Source organism: Euleptes europaea, chromosome 14 (assembly GCF_029931775.1).
Source record: "Euleptes europaea isolate rEulEur1 chromosome 14, rEulEur1.hap1, whole genome shotgun sequence".
NCBI classification, from domain to species: domain Eukaryota; kingdom Metazoa; phylum Chordata; class Lepidosauria; order Squamata; family Sphaerodactylidae; genus Euleptes; species Euleptes europaea.
The window spans coordinates 49,344,309-49,366,801 of record NC_079325.1 but is presented as its reverse complement, the minus strand read 5'-3'; the positions used below and the strand labels follow the sequence as shown (position 1 = coordinate 49,366,801).

The following is a 22,493-nucleotide window of genomic DNA, read 5'->3' as shown; positions in this document are numbered from 1 at the left end:
CCTCCTCAGGCTCCGTCCCAAAAATCTCCCACTGGTGGCAAAGGGGACCTGGGAACCCTATCCAGGAGATGGGAGAAAATTGGGGGGGGATAGCAAGTGACAGCATCCTAACGTACTGACATCACTTCTAGCACAACTAGATGTGACATCAGCGGGTTTCCAGTGATGCTCTAGCGAATGTCAGCTACGTCATTACATTACATTACAGGCCCCACTTCGGGAGGTGAGCCTGCCACTGGTTACCAGCCTTATGCTGGTAGCCCTAGGGGTTCTGCTAAGGTAAAATCATACTATACATTTGGAGGCAGGGTTAGCAGATTCCACATTGCTTGAATATGTCCCAGGAAGTGTGTTCTGAGGTCCTACAGTGAGGGGAAAAAAGTATTTGATCCCCTGCTAAATTTGGCCGTTTGCCCTCTGACGAAGAAAGGACCAGTCCATAATTTTAATGGCAGGTTTATTGTAGCTGTGAGAGACAGAATAACAACAGGAAAACCCCCAGAAACCCAGAAGACAAAAGTCAGAGATTGATGTGCATTATAATGAGTGAAATAAGTATTTTATCCCCTATCAACCAGCCAGATTAGGGTTAGGGTTAGGGTTCTGCTGTCAACAGAAGCAATCAATCCATCAGATTCCAAACTAGCCACCATGACCAAGACCAAAGAGCTGTCCAAGGATGTCAGGGACAAGATTGTAGACCTGCACAAGACTGGACTGGGCTACAAGACTATTGCCAAGCAGCTTGGTGAGAAGGTGACAACCCTAACCCTAACTGTCAACCTCCCTCGGTCTGGGGCTCCATGCAAGATCTCATCTCGTGGAGTTGCAATGATCATGAGAACAGTGATGAAGCAGCCCAGAACTACACGGGGGGAACTTGTCACTGACCTCAGGGCAGCTGGGACCATAGTCACCATGAAAACAGTTGGTAACACACTATGCCGTGAAGGACTGAGATCTTGCAGAGCCCGCAAGGTCCCCTTGCTCAAGACAGCACATGTACAGGCCCTTCTGCAGTTTGCCAATGCACATCTGAATGACCCAGAGGAGAACTGGGTGAAAGTGTTGTGGTCAGATGAGACCAAAATCGAGCTCTTTGGCCTCAACTCAACTCGCCGTGTTTGGAGGAGGAGGAATGCTGCCTACGACCCCAAGAACACCATCCCCACTATCAAACATGGAGGGGGACATACTATGCTTTGGGGGTGTTTTTCTGCTAAGGGGACAGGACACCTTCACCGCATCGAAGGGACGATGGACGGGACCATGTATCGTCAAATCTTGGGTGAGCACCTCCTTCCCTCAGCCAGGGCATTGAAAATGGGTCGAGGATGGGTATTCCAGCATGACAATGACCCAAAACACATGGCCAAGGCCACAAAGGAGTGTCTCAAGAAGCAGCACATTAAGGTCCTGGAGTGGCCTAGCCAGTCTCCAGACCTTAATCCCATCGAAAATCTGTGGAGGGAGCTGAAGGTTCGAGTAGCTACACATCAGCCTCGAAATCTTACTGACTTGGAGAAGATCTGCAAAGAGGAGTGGGACAAAATACCTCCTGAGATGTGTGCAAACCTGGTTCCACCTACAAGAAACGTCTGACCTCTGTAATTGCCAACAAGGGTTTTGCCACCAAGTACTAAGTCATCTTTTGCAAAGGGATCAAATACTTATTTCACTCATTATAATGCACATCAGTCTCTGACTTTTGTTTCTGGGTTTCTGGGGGTTTTCCTGTTGTTATTCTGTCTCTCACAGCTACAATAAACCTACCATTAAAATTATGGACTGGTCATTTCTTCATCAGAGGACAAAGGGGCAAATTCAGCAGGGGATCAAATACTTTTCCCCCTCACTGTATATGATATACTGATTCTACTCTTTGCTTTTATCTTTTTGAAGATTGGGTTACTACTTTCCTCTCCCCATTTCCCTTTTCCCGCCCCCCACCTCCACCCCCCAAAAGGTAAATGCTATTAAGAGCAGAACTTTGTAGCTGTAAATTAGTTACGTTTAATATGCTTACTTTCAAGTCTTGTTTCTTTGGTATAAAGGTAATAGTAGTCTCCTGTGCACATCCTGACGTTTACTAGGCAGACTATGTTTATGGGGTGGTTTGCCATTGCCTTCCCCAGTCATCTACACTTTACGCCAGCAATCTGGGTACTCATTTTACCAACCCCGGAAGGATGGAAGGCTGAGTCAACCTTGAGCCGGCTACCTGAAACCGACTTCCGTTGGGATCGAACTCAGGTCGTGAGCAGAGCTTTCAACTACAGTACTGCCGCTTACCACTCTGCAGCACGGGACTCCTTTGGTATACTAAAATGCATTTTGTGATGTAACTAAGGATACTGTTTCTGAAGTCCAAATATTATAGTGCATTTCTGCTTAATTCATTATCTGTATGAAGGTACGTATTTGGATGGGAGACTACCAAGGAATACCAGGGTTGCTATGCCAAGGAAGGCAATGGTAAATAACCTTTGTCAGTCTCTTGCCTTGAAAATCCTACTGGGTTGCCATAAGTTGGCTGCAACTTGATGGCACTTTACACACACACACACACACACACACAGGTTTTGATGGCTATTGCTTCAGATTCTACTTGTAGCACAAAATAGGAAAGGCCATGGTATATAACAGGTTTGTATATCTCAATAGTCAAAGCTGGCCAGGTAAGGAGGGAAGCAGAAAGTAGAAGGTTGTTGTGACATCCTGAAGTCTTGCCCATTTATTATGACACAACTTTCCATGAACCAGAGCCCATTATGCCATCCTGCTGTTGAGTGCAACAGGCTGTTGGTTCCTCTCCCCCTCCCCCCCCCCTGCCCCGGTTGGCTGGTTCTGCAGCTGGATTGATACACTCTGCCTATGGTGGCCCGAGACTGTTCTCTTGATTCAGGTCAAAATCTGCTGTTGAGCAGTGGCCTACTTGGGACTAAAGCTAAGAGAGCCACAGAACTGTTGTAGCTGGGGAGCCTCATATACAGGGGAGAGGAAGGAGCTCCAGAACGATCTATGGTCAGAGAGGGAGCCAGGAGAAGGAACTAAGTGACAGCGGTCCTCTTTCCTCTGGCTGGGGCAAACAGAGTTTAGGTCATCCCAACTCCCTTCCTTGTGCATGATAACTCTGTTAACATTGGTTAAAAAGCACATCTATGTTCATTCTTTTTGCGCAGGGACAGAAAGGCTACCCAGGCCCACCAGGTCATCCTGGAGACCAGGTGAGTGAATTTTAATCTGCTTTTTCACCTTAAAATTTAAGGCTAATTCTAACAGTCTCATCCTTGCAAAATCCTTTTGCCTCTCCCTAGTGTTAAATGAATCTGACTTTATTTTCACTCATTTTTCCTGTGTCCTCATATTAGATTTTCTCATGAATGTATATACGTTTGCCAGTTGAAAAATCAGCGTAGTATAGAAATCATACAACATGGGTATACAATGCAAACAATAAAAAATAAAAAATAAAATAAGTAGATACAAAACCAACAAAAACGGTTGACAAAAATAAAAATAAATATAAAAAGAAGCAAAGTCAGCCCCACTCCGTTTTGGCCTTGTAGAAACTTGTGAAGTTCGTTTTATCCTTAACTACATTTGTATTTTTATTTCAGTGTCAGCCTAAGCAGAGTTGCACCTTTCTTAAACCCATTAACTTCAATGGACTTCGAACAGTGTAGCCCTTCTCATTATTCAGCCTCTTCTGGAATTGCCTATTCGGCTTCAGCTTTCTCCCCAGGTTTGTGCATTCGGTAAACCTGAACTGGAAATTTACCAAAATGGCTAATTTCGGGTTTATTTTCGGTTCGGGTTTATCGATATGTACACACCTAGGTGGAACCTGGGGAGGGGCAGGGTTTGGGGGGAGAAGGGACCTCAGCAGTGTATATTACCATAGGATCTACCCTCCAAAGATGCCATTTTCTCCAGGGGAACTAAACTAAATGTGGTTGTCTGGAGATCACTCGTAATGGCTGGAGATAGCCAGGAAGTTGGCAACCCTACTGGTTTAGGATTTCAGAATGATTTAACTAAAATTCATGTTGTAAACTGCCTCCCTGCCATTTCTTTGGCAGGGTAGAATTCTTTTAAACAACTCAGTAATTTGAAACATTGGCACCTCCAATCCAGCATTTTGCACTAGTAGCCCCAGTATGTACAGTTTTTGCTTACAGTTTATACTGTGATGAATTCTGTCTTTACGGTGTCAATACACTCCTCTTTTATTGTACTGTGTGCAAGAAAACTCCTTGTCCCTCAGCAGAGAAGGGCCCCTCAGTGCCAAAGCAGCTGTGACACAAAGATCTGTGATGAGGATCTTCTTTGGTTTTTTTAAAAGCTAATTAGAAGCTGGAGGGGAGGCTGCTTTGAAGATTAGGGAAGAGAGGCTGGGTGAATGGGTGTTTAACCCTTTCATCTCATGGGTGTCCCATGAACACCCCTCTGAAGCTGCAATTAACATTGCCTGTGGGGATAGACGGGTCCCCCCCAGCACTCAGCACCCGTGCTAGGGGAATTGCAGCTTAGGAGAGATTTTTTTTTACATCATGAAGGAAGCGTGGGAAGAAAAGGGTTAAGCGACCGCTTCCCCCCAGGAGCTCTTCCCTGATCTTCAGAGCAGCTGCCTAGGGTTGCCAGTTAGCTTTTCAGAACCCCCTGATGATCCTAATCACAGAGATCTTTTGTGTCAGGAATGTTTTTGGCCCTTAGCAAGTGAATCTCTTTGTGCATTTTAAGCTGCCCACTGCCCTGACCTGGATAGCCCCAGGCTAGCCTGATCTCATCAGATCTCAGAAGCTAAGCAGGGTCGGCCCTGGCTAGTACTTGGATGGGAGACCTCCAAGGAAGTCCAGGGTTGCTCTACAGAGGCAAGCAATGGCAAACCACCTCTATTAGTCTCTTGCGTTGAAAACCCTACCGGGTAGCCATAAGTTGATTGCAGCTTGACGGCACTTTACACACACACACACACGGTTGAATTGGTTGCAGAAGTTGTGTTATGTGTTATGTGAATTGGAGTGTACTTGAAGCTCTGGATCTGGACACAGTTCATGCAATCAATATGCTCTTTCAGGCTTTGGCTGGCTTCTGACTTTGTTTATACTATGCTAATTTAGTCTCATGTGGCTGCTGATCCACCATAGGTGAAAGGGAGGGGGGACAACTTGAGTTCAGCTTCTAAACATTTTAAATTTTATGTTAAGGAAATATTTGTGTGTTTATATTAACTTCTGCATTCCAACAGCGCATTAATATCTCAGCTGGGATTGCACTGAATCGGTTCTTCAGGAGTCAGGCTGTAATATAATTTTCTCCTGTACTCACCTCACCCCTTTTCTGTTTGGATTTTTAAAAAAGCCCCAATGAATGGCAGACCCTGTTAAGAAGACCAGTGGAAAGAATATTATGCATTTAATTCATTCAGGGTGAAATCTACTGAGCGCTAATACAGGGAAATCGAATGGCATTGAGCGTTTGAAGTTCCTTTATATCAGAGTCAGGCCGCTGCTCCATTTCTGCTCTGACTGGCAGCAACTCTTCAGGGTCTCGGGCAGAGAAGGGCCCTTTCCCAAAGCCTCCTGCCTTGATGCTGGGGAATTGAACCTGAGATGCTGGTAGGGTTGCCAACCTCCAGGTACTAGCAGGAGATCTGCTATTACAACTGATCTCCAGTCGACAGAGATCAGTTTCCTTGGAGAAAATGGCTGCTTTGGCCATTGGACTCTAGGGCCTTGAAATCCCTCCTCTCCACAAGCCCCTTCTCAGGCTCCACCCCAAAAAGCCCCAGGTATTTCCCACCCTGGAGCTGGCATCCTTAGATGCTGGGGATTGAACCTGAGATCTTCTGCATGCCAAGCAGGTCTTCTGTCACTGAGCCACAACCCCTTTCTGAAAAAGACTCCAGTGGGACATATGAAGCTACTGGCTCTCCCAGTCTTCCATCCCTATCACCATGGCAACTACCATCCCATCATTTCAAGAAAGACAATAGACAGTATTATTAAAAATGGACATCGTGAAACTGAATGTAATTCTTTCTTTCTTTCTTTCTTTCTTTCTTTCTTTCTTTCTTTCTTTCTTTCTTTCTTTCTTTCTTTCTTTCTTTCTTTCTTTCTTTCTTTCTCTCTCTCTCTCTCTCTCTCTCTCTCTCTCTCTCTCTCTCTCTTTCTTTTTCTTTCTTTCTTTCTTTCTTTCTTTCTTTCTTTCTTTCTTTCTTTCTTTCTCTCTCTCTCTCTCTCTCTCTCTCTCTCTCTCTTTCTCTTTCTTTCTTTCTTTCTTTCTTTCTTTCTTTCTTTCTTTCTTTCTTTCTTTCTTTCTTTCTTTCTTTCTTTCTTTCTTTCTTTCTTTCTTTCTTTCTTTTTTCACAGGGTGAACGAGGACCCGATGGGAACCCAGGTGCCAAAGGTTATCCTGGCAGGCAGGTGCAGTAAATCTTACCGTGCTGTGCACAGCATAGGGCTTGGGGGGATTTAGGTAGATAGAGAACAGTGTCTCACCATTAGCACAAGATTCAGATCTGGTCCCAGTGGGGTTGTGCCAGGATCCTTTGGCCCTCCTCTTGGTTTTCCCTGTGTCTGTACTGTACCATTTCAGACTCCGGAGGGTGGGGGCTCACATGACTTGAATCCTCCTTCATACAGCAAAAGTTCTCTGCAGGTAGGAAACTAGCACACCAGGGAGAAGGCTAGGCTAGTTTTCTGTCTGCAGTGACTCTTCTGGAAAGGGGTTGAAAGACTCTTGTCATATGAACCCCCACCAGGAGTGCAGCAATGCCCAGACAGTTTTCCCACTTAAGTGAGAACATAGACAGATATTCTGAGTTCTCTTATGGGCAGAGGAGTTCTGGAATGTGCAAGCAAAGCTCTTCTGCCCGGCCCTTTCGTTTCAACGGAGGAGGCCGATTTGCCTATGGGCTTCTTTGCATGCATGGTCGCTTTATTCCAGGGAGTGTGGCAGTCCATAGGTGTACTGGAGTGCATGCAGCAGTCTGGACTTTGGACCCTGTTTGCATTTTCGCACCATATGTAGCACTTAACTGCTGGGTACAATATATTAGGCTGGCTGGGTTATGTATGGGGCAATTATTTGCTTTTACCGAAAGGAGACTTTATGCAGAAATATTTTTCCTTCCCACAAGAATAGGAGAAGCTGCAAATCTCAGAGTTCTCCCTGGGAGGCAACAGTGACAAGGGGCACAAGAGGTTGGCCCTGTGTTGGATACCAGCAGCATGCTGGCCTGTGTGGCCCAAAAGAATATCCAAGCTTTTATGTTGCCCAACCTATGCTTTATCACAAAGCATGGAAAGAAGATCTTGAGCTGATGCAAAGACATATTTTTTGGCATGATGAAGTTTCTCAAAGTCGACTCCTTGGGTGTGGAGTTTGGCACATGGAAGCATCTTGCTGATGCTCCAGGGGATCCCAAGATGGCAGCTCATCTCCTCCGGACTCAACCTACTTTTTCAAACACTTTCCCAGGGCACAAAATTCTCTTTCTACCCCCTGCTTTTGGCCACAACTACAAATACAAAAAATAACATTTTCAAATGGTAGACACCATTAATCAGAACCAAGAGGAACAGATGTCAAATCTAACAAAACAGGAACAAAAGGCAATCTAAAATGCTTTATACCGCTGCTGGGAACTCAGATGAAGAATTGCCAAATATCTGCTGAAAGGGTCTTTACTATATATCTAAACACCAAGAATGGGGGGGGGGGGAGGGAAACAAATTGGCCACCTTAGCCAGGGATTTCTGGAGTCTCAGTGCTGCCACTGAAAGTGTCCTGTCCAGTGGACTCCCCACCCCCACCTTGTACTTCTGATAGTGGGCAGACACAAAGCAGGAGATTCACAAAAGTGTGAGGTTAATACTGTATCAGTGTCTTCTCCGTGGTGGCTCCAGTGTTGGCATGACCTCCCCTGTGAAGTTTGCTCGAGTTCCATCTATTCAGGTGTTCTGGAGTGGTTCATGTTTGAAAAACATTCCCACTTATGTCGGCCTCCTTATATTTATTGGTTTGGTTTCTTGCCCTGCTCTGATGTTCTGAAGCTTGTCCCCCCCCCCCCAAATTATTATTTTTTAAAGTGGGGTCATGTTTTAATTATTTATTAATGTTTATGGTGTTCTTTTTTTAAAAAAGATGTGCTTTTTTGAAAGGCAATGGTATAAGTAAATAAAAACATAGACGAAGGCAGCCCTTGAGATGCAATCTTGGCATAACAGAGCCACTTGCAAGGTGCCTTTCCTCTTGGCAAACACCTGCCTTGGTTGCTGCCTTTCTGATTTGGTTCCGTGTAACTCAAAGGCTTGTGTCCTTTTTCATAAGCAGAAATTGATTCAGGGAAAGGGGGGATGATTTCTGTTTCTCTTCTCCTTTGGGACCAATAATTGCACAGCTCTCTATACCAAACGTCTTCAGTCTTGGGTATGTTTGCTTTCATGGCTTTTTTTTTTTTTTTACTATGTGTAACTTCTCTTGGCTGGTGTTGGCTTTGCAGCGCTATGGAAAAGGAGGAGGTGTTAACTTCTCTTCAGTTCACGCATTGTGGGCAAACTTGTTAACTTTGGCCTGATGAGGGCAGAAAAAGAAGAAGGGAAAATAACTTTGGACAATGATGCTTGATGTTAGAACTTGGTGTTGGGCTCCTCAGTTGCTTTTGCAAAACTTCCAGAAGGAAGCAAACAAACAAACCATTCCATTTAATTTCTAAAGCCAACAAATCCTATCTGGCAAGGAAGAAATAAACACAGAAGTCTACTATGTGTTTTTTTTTAATAAGGAAGGATAACTTAAAGGCTGCCAAATTCATAGCCAGCCTCTGAGCCTCATTCATCTTTTCAGTTGCTTTTCATTCGTCCCAAACAAATCTGGATAAAAAGTGGCTGAGATCCTCATACGTCTCTAGTCCTTATGGGTTTTGCCAGTGGTAAATTGTTAAATTGATGCTTGAGCCTGTCTGGATTCCCTTAAACTTACACCTTCAGTAGAAGTTGGTTTTGAGGAAAGGTTCTCCGTGTGATTTGAGACATACTTTTCTACTTTCTCTGACGTCCACCACATATTCCAGCACTTCCCACATCATATCTTGGTACCATTATCTCAAAATTTATTTATCCTCCTCCTGCCAAGCCTTCAGGGACAACTTGCAAATAAAATCCAAATAAAACTGCACGTTGAAATAGTTCTATGAGTTAAACAGTTATTAAAAAAACAATAAGACATCCAATGTGCTCAATATCCAGGAACAAAGCCAAAATAGAAGCACAGAGAAAAATTATCCAAAAAAACTGAGTGAACAGAAAAGTCTTAGTTTGGTGCCAAACAATGGGAAAACTCCCAGACAGGTGAATATGCTCGGGGAGGGAGTTCCATAGTTGGTAGGCTTGCCATACAATTTAAAATTCAAAAAGACAAAACAGTCAAGAGTAAAATTTTCTCAGGTCATTGATCGTCTTCTCAGGAGTTGACATTATGAGCTCCCTGGCTTGGATCACTTGTCTTCTCTATAAGGCTACAGGCCTTGACGTCACTTCAGGGATTTGCAGGAGGGCCTGCCTCAGCTGGTTTCTCTTAGGTCCCTAGTGGTCTCTTTAGGTTCTGGTGGCATCAGCTCCTTGACCTGCCTTCAACTCACGGCACCAGTGTAACAGATTTAGAATGCCTGTGGACCAGGAGCATACCCTGAAAGAGCAGGAGCAGCAGTCCAGCCTCTTTGAGCACTGCCCAGTCACAACTTGGAGATCTCTCCCACAGTCCCCACCTTTGCATTCCTAGCTGATTAGGGTACAGAGGCAGCTGTGGCTTCTCCCGCCAACTGCCTGCACCCACCTAGGGTTTCCAACCTCTGGGTGGTATCTGGAGATCTCCAACTGATCTGCAGGTGACAGAGATCAGGTCACCTGGAGAAAATGGCTGCTTTGGAAGGTGGACTCTGGCATTATACACCACTGAAGTCCTTCTCCTTCCCAAACCCTGCCTTCCTCAGGCTCCACCCCCAAAATTTCCAGGTATTTCCCAGCTCGGAGCCGGCAACCCTATACCCACCGCAGTCCATCAGCATCTCTAATATTGGGGAGATCTGAATCCAGATCTCCATTAATTGTTGGATGATCTTGGACCAGCCACATTCTCTTGGCCTAACCTCCCTCACAACATTGCTGTGAGGATAAAACGGAGGAGGGGACAGCCATGTTCTTGAGCTCCTTGGAGGAAGGGAGGGAACAAAGATGAAAATATATAGAGGAAGGCAACAGCTCTCTCTTTTGTTTGCCTCCCCAGTAGGGTTGCCAACTTCTAGGTACAACTGATCAGTACAACTGATCTCCAGCCAATAGTAATCAGTTCCTCTGGAGAAAATGGCCACTTTGGCAATTGGACTCTTTGGCATTGAAGTCCCTCCCCAAACTCCACCCTCCTCAGGTTCCGCCCCCAAAACCTCCCACCCATGGCAAAGAGGGACCTGGCAACCCTACTTCCCAGACCCCGGCAGCTAGTATTTAGAGATATACTACATTCCCACCCGGATGTTCAGTGGAGCTCTGGTAGCTAATACTCACAGATAGCTCTGAACTTCGTTAATTGCCATTTGGCCGGGTGTCAGATGTGAGTGACTCAGCATATTCTTGAATAGTCTGTGCAGGCTCCACGAAGGAGGGTTCAGGGGTACAGTTGCTACCTGCCTCTCATCCCTGTCAGCAGGGGATCCCTCTAATTGAAATCAGGGGGCCTTTCCCATCAGCCCAGGCATGGGGTGCACCTAATGTAAGTATAGCTTCCAGTTACCTGGCGATAAGTGCAACCATTGTCCTCTCATCAATAAGAGCCAAGGGTTTAAAATGTAATGTATGTGTGAGTGGCTTATTTTGCTATCTGATGTTGGCATTCCTTCTGCCTTTTCATATCCAACATGATCCGCGGTTGTAGTTCGGCTGCTTTGGAATGAAACTGGAATGAACGCCTGGGTCTATTTAAATATGATTTCTGCAGAGTCATCTCCCTGTAACAATTGGGTTATTTGTTTTCATGCGGGTGATGATGATTTTTTTTTAAAAATTCCTTTGTAGCTATCTCTTGGATTAGCTCCCAAATCACAGAGGAGCCTCTTATCTGGCACTGTTTGTCAGAGTTAAAAGTTGTAACATCTCCACATTTATCTGTCTTTGTTTTTGTTTTTCCCCCCTCTCTTGTGTTTCAGGGTTTACCTGGACCTATAGGGGAGCCTGGTCCAAAAGGCAGCCGGGTAAGTAAGAGACAACTCTTTCTACATCTGCATTCCACTGGCCACGAAGACCAAACTGCACATTACACCCAAAGGCGTGGAGTCCTGATGGCCATTGTTTGTTTGCTTTTTAAGTTGAAAAAGAGTTTTGGAAGGGATGGGGCAGATTGAGCAGGGGCATGGGGAGGGTGGGAGGGGAAAGGTGTCTAACCCTTGCCCAACCAGCCATTTAGTATCTGGAACCCAGCAAGGGGGAATGCAGCTGGTGTGGGTGTCCACTTGGAGCAAAGAAGCAACTAGCCGTGAAAGCCCTTTGAATTCCCTCCCCTCTGCTTTGTTTCATGTATTTGCACATAACATGTAGTTTGCCCTTTAGTCCTAGGGTTGTCAGGTCCCTCTTCTCAATCAGTGGGAGATTTTGGGGGTGGAGCCTGAAAAGGGAGGGATTTGGGGAGGGACTTCAATGCCATAGAGTCCAATTGCCAAAGCGGCCATTTTCTCCAGGTGAACTGATCTCTATCGGCTGGAGATCAGTTTTAATAGCAGGAGATCTCTAGCTAGTACCTGGAGGTTGGCCACCCTTTTTAGTCCTCTTATGCTTATTAGAATGTCTGAATATGTAATACGGAGCTGTTAGAAGACACTGCTGTATGCAGTAGGATGCACCAGTCAAATATTAGGGCTCGTTCTGGAGTTCAAAGGATATGTGAGAATCCCAGCTTTCATATGAAAAGAAGAGCAAGTTGCCAGTTCTCATGGTGGCAGAGATAAATGTTAACAGGCTGCCCTTCCTCAATGGGTGTGGCCTGCTTTCTTCTTTTGCTTTCAATTCTTGGTGGGCTTGTTTGCCTTGGGGCATCTGGAACCCATTCTGCATTAGAGTTGGTGTCTCACCAGACCTGCTAGCCTTTCAGGACTTCTCTTCCCATCTTCCCTGCTTCTGCAAATGCCACTAGAATGGCTGGTGGGGCTTGGAGAGGACACAGTGTACCAGTGACTCCCATGGGAGGTGTAGGAAGGAGAGTTGTTGCAGCCTCTTCCCCTCTTCTTCCTAAAGGACTCCTCTGTGGCAAAGCAGACATTTCTTTCTTCCCTAGGCAAACTGACCTTCAGATTTCACTGAAGAATAATTTGCAAAGCAACTAGGGCTGCTACCTCTTGGAAGAAAAGTTGGCCAATCATAGTTGCGAGCAATTAAAGACAACCATTAACTCTGCATACATTTGCAGATATATTTACTTCATTTAGAGTCCACATTTCTCCCTGAGACTCTAGGGCCATTATGCATGGCTGTTTCCTCATGGTCATCCTGCCAACTACTTTGGGGCTTTGCTTTGATTATGCATGCAGTTTCCGACCGTCAGGAGGTCACCTTGCTCTCCCTCTGCGTTTCCCCGCGTTTTCTGGATTTGTGTTTAACCAGCATCCAGAAAACGCTGGCAAAATGCAAGGAAACGGGGGAGAGCGAGGCAACCTCTGAGCCGTATTCTGCTCTGAATGCAGAGGCAGAAAGGCAGTATATAAATGTATCCAATAAATAACGTGCTTCCAATCATGAGGGCTGCCAACTTGTTCTTTGGCCCCCTAAAACCGGCATTCTCATGCGTCTGGTGACGAACGATTGGCTTTTTGGACAACAAAGTCCAGTGGCACCTTAAAGGCTACCAACATTTATTTCTCTGTGAGCTTTTGTAACTTATGAAAGCTGATGTCGAAATAAATGTTGGTAGGCTTTAAGGTGCCACTGGACTTTTGTTTGGTTTTGCTACAATAGACTTCTATGGCTACCCCTTTGCAATGACTGTGAATGCCTGGCCCATGATGGTTGTGGGCTGAGGGGTTTATGTAGCATATCTCCAGTGTCTCTCCAGATCTGGCTGGACATGAATGCAGTTGGGGAAAGGTCTTTCTTTCTGGCTCCTGGCTTCATGGCCTGGCTATCCTACCGGGCCACTGTTATTGTTTGCTTGGGCAGGGCATGCATATCTAGGAAGGAGTGGAAGGCTTTTGCGGAGACAATGCTTACAGGTGAATACTAGGGGGCAGAGGATTGAGTGCATTTATATAGCTCTACAGAGCCCCGTAGCTCAGAGTGGTAAACTGCAGTACTGCAGGCAAAGCTCTGCTCACGATCTGAGTTCGATCCCAACAGAAGTTGGAATCAGGTAGCCGGCTCAAGGTTGACTCAGCCTTCCATCCTTCTGAGGTCGGTAGAATGGGTACCCAGATTGCTGGGGGTTAAGTGTAGACGACTGGGGAAGGCAATGGCAAACCACCCCATTAAACATAGTCTGCTTAGTAAACGTCAGGATGTGACTTCACCCCATGGGTCAGTAATGACCCAGTGCTTGCACAGCTACCTTTACTTTTACAGACCCCTCACCTTCTCCATGACTCAGGGAGATGAACACATGAAGCTGCCTTATACTGAAGCAGACCCTTGGTCCATCAAAGTCAGTATTTACTCAGACCGGCAGTGGCTCTTCAGGGTCTCAGGCGGAGGTCTTTCACATCACCTACCTGCCTTGTCCCTTTAAGTGGAGATGCTAGGATTGAACCTCCCCACCTTTCTCCTTGACCTGTCCTCCCCCTGCCTAAGGCAGTGGAAGAACAGGGGATTGAACAGGGGATTGTGTGATATCTTTAAAACACCGATCAATTTTATGGTGGGGGGATCCATACTGAGAGAGGTTGGGACCAACAGATGTTCCTGCTAGGAAAATTTGTGGCAGGTGGGTGGGTAGTGGGAACAGTGAAATTTAGTACCATGGGAGTGGGTGGTAGTGGAACAGGGATTATGGTTTGGGAGCTACACTCTGTAGTTATCCTGAAACATAAAGTAGTGGTTCTCCAGAACAGCTGAATCTGCTAAGTCAGTGTCACAGGGTCTCCAAGATTTGTTCCAGGATCCCTGCTGGGACCCTGCTAACTAGGTTTGGGCTCTGGCCTCAGAGCCCTCTGCAGGTACAGGAAGGAACTAGGAGTGTACAGTGTTGCCCCCTGTAATTGGTAGGTAGTAGGAGCCTTTTCCTGACCTGGATGGCCCAGGCTAGCCTGATCTCGTCAGATCTCAGAAGCTAAGCAGGGTCAGTCCTGGTTAGTATTTGGATGGGAGACCACCAAGGAATACCAGGGTTGCTGTGCAGAGGAAGGCATTGGCAAACCACCTCTGTTAGTCTCTTGCCATGAAAACCCCCAAAGGGGTCGCCATAAGTCGACTGCGACTTGACGGCACTTCACACACACAGGAAGCCTTTTGGATTGGCCAGGCCCATCTGCAAGGGACTCTGTGGGCATCACTCTTGCTTGGAAGGATGGCTTTGTATTTGCAAGTCATATTTGCTCTGCAGGCTGCATCCCCTCCATCCCGCACAGCATGGCTTTTTATGCAGGGACGTTTCCCGGTGGTCACCCCTGCCGTTTGCTTCGGGGCTTCCTTTTGATTATGCATGCCTTTTCTGCCCGTCAGAGGTCGCCTCGCTCCCCCCACGCGTTTTGCCCGTGTTTTCCAGATTCTGGCTAAAACAGCATCTGGAAACCACGGGCAAAAGGCGCGGGGAGAGCGAGGTGACCTCTGATGGGTGGAAAAGGCATGCATAATCAAAAGGAAGCCCCAAAGCAGTTGGCAGGGGTGACCGTGGGGAAACGTCCCTGCATAAAGGGCCCATGTACCTACTGTAAGGAATTTGATGTGGTGATGGGTTAGATGACTTTAAAAGGGATTTATATCGACAGCTATTAGACATGCTTGCCCCTGGGTTTGGAGGCAATTTGCCTTTGAATCTGAGTTGCCTGCAGGGCACTGTGGGCAAGCATTGTTGCTTCTGTGTCCCACTCGTGGACTTCTTGGAAGCATTTGTCCAGCCACTGCTGGAAATAGATTACTGTGGCAGAGCAGCCTTTGGTTTTACCATGCACGGCAAGATATAAAAGATTAGATAAGTCTGTGCTCTGTCTGTTGCTCTTAACCATGATAGCTAAGAATGGAACCTCTATATCCAGAGGCAGTCTACCACTGAATACCAATATGAACAACAAGGGAAGGCAGTGTCCCCCACTTGGGGCCTTCTCAAAAGCATCTGGCTGGCCAATGTTGGAAACAGGATGCTGAACCAGCGGGACCTTGACTCTGATCCAGCAAGGCTTTTCTTCTGTCCATAGGACAGTCCTGATGAACTTTCAGAACTGATTTTTACATTCCTGTTTGAGGCGACAAACCAACATCTAGCATCCACATGCAAAAGAAACTATTTGGCTCTTGCCTAGCTGATGCTGAGGTTTTCCATTGAGAAGCAAGGCTCCTCCCCCCCTTTGAAAGACGTAGATCTCCGGTTAACCACCTCCTGCTCTCCAGTTGCAACTATAAATCATTACGGTACTCTGCACCCATGAAGACGCCTCCCTCTCTGTCATGTGCTTCTCTCCCGATGAGCAGTAAATGCTACCAGCTGGCTCCCTTCACCAGGAAAATTGCAAGCGATAAACAAAAGTTGACCCCGTAGGCCATTTTCATTCTTTTCGGGAGGGAAGGAGGTGGGGGGAAGGGGCTGATCAGCCGTTTGATATCCTGTAATGATGAGCCGCTCTGGAATGAGCCTGCTTCTGCCTCGCATGGAGAAACTAAGCACGTTTCAGCACATAATGACTGGGGAGAAGTGGTTGTTTCCGAGGTAAATTTCTAAAATGAGACGTGCCGGCGCTGGACTCCAGCGCTGGAGGACTTGCCGGGACAGAAGCTGAGATGCGTGTCCTGACCCTTAATCCCTGAAGCTAGGGGGGAAACGACGATCACTCAGTAGTGACTGAAGGGCACTCTGTATATTCTCAGAAGCACTCGTGCCTTTTTCATTTTGCAACTTCTGGAGCCTAGCCCTGGCTGTGAAAAGAGCTTTCAGGTTGGAATCCTTGGCTCATATGGTGTCAAGCTCCAAAGGAAGCTATTGGAATTTTCCCTGGAGTGTGGAGATTCTGAATGGTTTACCTGAAGGTGGTATGAGTCAGAGGTCAGGTTAAAGGGATGCTCAAAAGAAATCCACTGCATTGCTTGCAAATCTGGAGGAAAACAAATTCCCTGTCTAGTGACAATCTGTTACCCAGTGTCGTGAGCAGCAGGGATCTAGATACTGAACAGACACAGATCCCGGCTGAGTTGGTAACAGAGGCAGAGGCGGGGGCCTCTGTCTCCTCTGAAGTTGGCAGTTTGCCTCCGTCGGAGTCAGAAGTTCCCACTCCTCTCATGATTAACGATGAGGAGAGTCAGCCGGCAAGGATAGAAGATTCACCCCCTCGGATAGATAGGCTTCGGGAAAGATTACGCAAAGACTTAGCTACCCGTCACAAGCAGGCACGGGAGTATAGACGGACACAAAGCCCTGAATACTGAGAGGAGCCAGGCTAGGTAATTGATGGGGCTAATGAGCGCACTACCGGAGGGTCATATAATCCCAGGCTGTTGAAAGGTTTCTCCGTGGAAGCAACGATTCAGTTTCCGGCTGCTTCGCATCCACTTCGGCTCCTGACCCTCTCTCTGACCGGCTTGAATTCCTGGCACTCTGACCCTCGGCTTGATTGATGACTCTTCTTCTGGACGCATTTGGACTCCTGTTTTGATCTCCACTAACTCGACCTTGGACTACCCAGCCTCCTAGCCCTGCCCGGGACCTGACAGATTGCTTCCACCACCTACAACTCCCACTCTCCTTCCTTATTGCAACCGGCTGACTGCAAAGATTGGAAGCTGCAGCCGGGCCCACGATGTCTGACCTGCTGCAACAGGTGCAGCAACTGACCCAGGCCGTCGCTCATCTGCAGCAATAACAACTGCACCAACAAGCTGCAGCCGTTCCTCAGCCCAGATGCCCGGTGAGTCCCCCAGAAAAATTTGGAGGCAATGTAGAGGAATTTGCTGCTTTCTTGGCTCAGTGCAAGCTCTATATTGAGTTACGGGCACAGGATTTCCCCTCAGATAAAACCAAGGTTTGCTTTATCATCAGTCTCTTAAAGGGGCAGGCGGCCAAATGGGCAACTCCGTTATTGGTTGGCTCTTCTCCTTTACTCACCAAATTCCAGGGGTTTCTAGACTATTTTTCTGCTGCTTTTGCAAACCCCCAACAAGCAGCCTCAGCCAACCGGAAGATAAGAGCTCTGAAACAAGGGAAGGAGGCAGTGGCTCCCTACACCACAGAGTTTTGGCTCTTAGCTCAATATTTGAACTGGAATGAAGTGGCCTTGATGGATCAATATGTGGAAGGGTTGGCCGATGAAGTACTCGATGAATTGGCCCGGGTAGACCGCCTCTCCATCCTACAAGACCTTATCGCCTTATGCCTCCGTATTGATGGCCGGTTGCAAGGCCGTCGCCAAGCCCGTGCTGGCCGTAGACCTCCAGGAGCATCCCGAGTTACAGCATTCCTGCCGTGCTCAGCGCCGGCTAGCAGCAGAGGAGACGAAGTGGAACCAATGAAGCTGGGAGCAACACGGCCCCGGCTCACCCCCGAGGAAAAAGCGTGACGCCGGGCTCTGAACCTCTGCTTGTACTGTGGTCAGGCCGGGCATTTCTCGTCTACGTGCCTGGTCAAACGCCCCAGTCCAAGGGCCACAGGGGCCCTGGTCTCAACACCTCCGCCAAAAGCCTCGCCCCAAGTCTGAGTGGGGCTCCTGACTTGGGGCTTGCTCCTGATTCCCCTGAGCCCTTCACTCTGAACCAAGGTCCGTTCCTGATCCCCGTCAAGCTCCACCTGCTGGATGGACGCTGGCTCTGTGTACATGCCATGCTGGACTCTGGAGCAGCTCGGTGTTTCATCGATGCTGACTTTACCAAGCAGCACCAAATCCCCCTTCAAACTAAAGAAACTCTAGTTCTGGTGGAAGCCATTGACGGACGGCTCCTACGGTCAGGACCTGTAACCCAAGAAACCTGTGCAGTCACTCTTCAGGTGCATCAGCACACGGAGAAAATCCGGTTTGATGTGGCTCACATGCCAAGGTTCCCCCTAGTGCTGGGACTCTCCTGGCTCAATACTCACAACCCCCTCATAAACTGGAAGGAACAAGAGCTCCAATTTCAGAAGCCTTGCCCGCACCACATATCTCCGTTACTCCTGTCAGCTACCACCTCCACCATGACACCACTGCTGCCGTCCAAGTATGTCGACTATGCTGATGTTTTCGAGGAGAAAGGAGCGGATAAACTGCCCCCGCACCGGCCCTATGATTGCGTCATAGTCCTAATTCCAGGAGCCCCCCTACCAGTTGGGCGCTTGTATCCGATGTCTGAACCTGAATTGGAAGCACTACGGGGCTTTCTCTCCAAAAATCAAACCTGAGGCTTCATTCGGTCCTCAACCTCTCCACTTTCGGCACCAATCCTTTTCGTAAAAAAGAAGGGAGGGGAACTGCGGCCCTGTAATGATTATCGAGCTCTGAACAAAATCACCGTACGGGATACGGTACCCCCTCCCACTGATTCCTGAGCTGTTAAACCGGCTAAAGGGAGCCCAGGTATACACCAAGCTAGATCTTCAGGGTGCCTACATCCTGGTTAGGATTCGCGAAGGTGATGAGTGGAAGACCGCATTTGGCACCCGGTACGGGCAGTACGAATACCTGGTGATGCCGTTTGGGTTGACTAACACCCCCCCCGCAGTCTTTCAGAGACTGATGAATGACGTCTTCCGAGACTTATTGGACCGTTGCGTCATCATTTACTTAGATGATATACCGGTCTATTCTCAGAAACCTACCACCTCGAAGGGGCACAGCACCCAGTTCAGATGCTGACCGATCACTGTAATTTGGAACACCTCCAGACTACTCGGTGTTTGAACCAGTGTCAGATCCGGTGGTCTCTATTCTTTTCCCGTTTTGACTTCCGAATCTCATACATCCCTCACCACCAAAACAGTAAAGCAGACGCGTTGTCTCGAAAACCAGAATACACTCCATCACCCACTCAAGATCGGCCTATCGGTACCATTCTGCCACCGTCGGTCTTCGCTGCTACAGATCACCTCGACTTGAAAGAAAATATTCGGACCCACCAGGCCAATGATCCATGGGCTCAACAACGCCTTTGGGAGCTCCAAGAGAAACCCTTCCCAGACTTCACCACTCAGGCAGGACTGCTACTACACCAGGGGCGCCTCTACATACCAGCTGGGCCCCTACAAATCCAGGTCCTTCGACTATCCCACGACGCTTGCCCCGCAGGACATTTTGGGCAACATAAAACCCGGCACCTGTTAACCCGTGAATTCTGGTGGCCCCGGGTTCGTGCGGACGTAGCCCTAGCCCGTTACATCAGCTCTTGTGATACGTGTCGGCTGGCTAAACATATTCCGGGGAAACCCACCGGGCTGCTGCAGCCCCTACCAGTACCTGCTGGTCCATGGGACACCATCTCCATGGACTTTATTACCGAATTACCCCGATCTCTGGGATATACCTGTACAATGGTGGTCGTGGATCTCCTCACCAAGATGGCCCATTTCATTCCTTGTCTAAAGCTTCCATCAGCCCAGCAAACGGCTCACCTATATATCCAGCACATTTTCCGGTTACATGGGCTCCCAGCACTGGCACTCTGACCCTCGGCTTGATTGATGACTCTTCTTCTGGACGTGTTTGGTCTTCTGTTTTGATCTCCACTAACTCGACCTTGGACTGCACGACTATCCAACCTCCAACCCCCTCCCAGGACCTGACACCCAGTAGGATTGTAAATAAGATAGCTTACTGAAAGGGTCACAGGCAGGGCGGTGTAAAAATTGAGCCTGTAGTAGGGGGCAAGGGAAGGGGGAGGAATCGGGGATAGGGCGAAAGGGTCTGTAGATTCTCAGGGTTTTCTGTGCGTTTGTAAATGACGATGTCTTAGGGAGTGATAAAACAATGCATGGCGCAGAGAAAGTAGAAGAAAAGATTTTCTGATGACCATTGATTGAGAGGGCCTTGAAGGAGGTTCAGGTGAATTCTGCAAGTTTTGGTGGGGAAAAATAAGGGCGGGCTGCTGCTTTCATGCCCTGCTGGAAGTATCTGGCTGGTTGGTGTGGGAAACAGGATGGCAAATAGATGGACCATTTCACAGACCTGGTGGAGGCTGGAGGGGCTGTGGCTCAGTGGTAGAGCATCTGCTCGATATGCAGAAGGTCCCAGGTTCAATCCCTGGCATCTCCAGTTAAAGGAACCAGGCAAATAGGTGATGTGAAAGACCTCTGCCTGAGATTCTGGAGAGCTGCTGCCGGTCTGAGTAGACAACACTGACTTTGATGGGCCGAGGGTCTGATTCAGTATAAGACAGCTTCATGTGTGTGTACTTATGTGGGATAAGCACTCCCCTCTGCAGGGCTGAAAGGGCCTGGCTTCAGACCCCAGAGCCACTTGTCCTTGGCTCCTAAAGCCCTTAGAGATGGATACCACGGATGTGTTTGTCAGTGATGCCCGCCTAACTTTACCTTTGCTAACCTGGATCCTAGCTCCGTTTCTCTCAGGTGCACTCGGGAACCAGCCCAGGGGAGGCCCCTTCTGGCTGGCGACTTCCTTCCCCGGAGTCCTCATGATCCCTGGTGTGAGGGTATGTGCCCTTGGACTACATCGTGGAAGCCAGCACCATGCAGTCCATGGGCATATACACTTGCCTCAAGGTTTATTTCATCACGGCTGCCCTGGACCCCAGCGCTGGAGGACGTGCCGCTTATTTCCAAGGGACGGGACTCGGCCCCTTCAGAGGGGAGGAAATGCCTTTAACTGCTTGTTTCCCTTTCCCCCCCTACAGGGGTACATTGGTCCACCAGGATTGTTTGGGTTGCCAGGTGCTGATGGAGAACGAGTGAGTATTTCTGTAGGGGAAAGTTTTGTGGTGTCCCCCTTCATGCCGAAAAGCACCATGTGTTCTCACCACCGCCATCCTTGGGGTCTTGTTTGTCCTCTCATGTGGTGTTCTCCCGGCTTTCCTCTCTCGGTGGAGTCAAGTTCTTCCTCTCTTTAATGTTCCTGCTGTTTTTTGACATCGTCTTTGCTTGTGGTCCTCTGAACACCCGGTCCGCTACGCTCCTTTTCTTGTGTATCTCATCCTCTATTTTCTCTGCTATGAAAAGAGCAGGCCTTTTCCAAATTTTTTCTGAATACAGCGTCACATACTCTCACTCTCCCCTCGTTTTGGATCCTTCATCTTTTCAGATGCTAAGAGAACAAGCAAGAGAGCTGTGCATTCCGTGAAGAATTGCTCCAATTTGCTAGATTCTAGTAGAGTCCAGTAGCACCTTAGAGGCCAACAAGATTTTTGTGGTATAAGCTTTCAAGAGTCCAATTCAGGCACAGTGGAGGAGGAGGAGAAGAGTTTGTTTTTATATGCTGACTTTCTCTACCACTAAAGGAAGAATCAAACTGGCTTACAATCACCTTTCCTTCCCCTCCCCACAAATGACACCCTGTGAGGTAGGTGGGGCTGAGAGAGCTCTAGAGCTGTGACTAGCCCAAGGTCACCCAGCTGGCTTCATGTGTAGGAGTGGGGAAGCCAATCTGGTTCACCAGATTAGCGTCCATCACTCATGTGGAGGAGTGGGGAATCAAACCCAGCTCTCCAGATTAGAGAAGAGTTGGTTTTTATACCCCGCTTTCCTCTACCTTTAAGGAGTCTCAAAGCGGCTTACAATCACCTTCCCTTCCCCTCCCCACAACAGACACCTTGTGAGGTAGGTGGGGCTGAGAGAGTTCGGAGAGAACTGGGACAAGCCCAAGGTCACCCTGCAGGCTTCATGTGGAGGAGCGGGGAATCAAGCCCGGTTCTCCAGATTGGAGTCCGCTGCTCTTAACCACGACACCACGCTGGCGCATATGGTATCTGATGAAGGGAGCTTTGACTCTCAGAAGCTTATACCCCCCCCCCCAACCACCAAATCTTGGTCTCTAAGGTGTTACTGGGTTTGAATCTGACTGTTCTACTGCAGACCAATGCAGCCACCCTCTGAAACAGCATCTGATTTGTTCCCCTTTTTGATTTGTTTAATTTCATCTTACGCCAGTTTTCATGTTTGTGCTCTCTCCTGTGGTCTCATTAGATTCTTAAATGCTGTTAATATCAATGGGATTGAAGGGTCCTTGACAGGCAATATCTTGTGGGTTTCTAGCCTGATCTCATCAGATCTCAGAACCTAAGCAGGGTCAGCCCTGGTTAGTATTTGGATGGGAGACCACCAAGGAATACCAGGGTTGCTGTGCAGAGGAAGGCACTGGCAAACCACCTCTGTTAGTCTCTTGCCATGAAAAC

The 22,493-nt window shown here is 47.9% G+C and overlaps 1 protein-coding gene and 1 non-coding gene across 2 annotated transcripts in view; both read left to right on the top strand.

The window, feature by feature from the left end:
- COL27A1 (collagen type XXVII alpha 1 chain) overlaps positions 1–22,493 on the top strand; it is a 349,655-nt gene that overhangs the window by 78,538 nt on the left and 248,624 nt on the right. Inside the window, exons 8-11 of the mRNA XM_056860156.1 lie at positions 3,183–3,227; positions 6,375–6,428; positions 11,207–11,251; positions 21,000–21,053. Of these exons, the coding sequence (XP_056716134.1) occupies positions 3,183–3,227; positions 6,375–6,428; positions 11,207–11,251; positions 21,000–21,053 (198 nt within the window). The remainder of the gene's footprint in view (positions 1–3,182; positions 3,228–6,374; positions 6,429–11,206; positions 11,252–20,999; positions 21,054–22,493) is intronic.
- On the top strand, positions 20,330–20,401 carry TRNAI-GAU (transfer RNA isoleucine (anticodon GAU)). Its single transcript has one exon. It is a non-coding gene; the product is annotated as a tRNA-Ile (tRNA).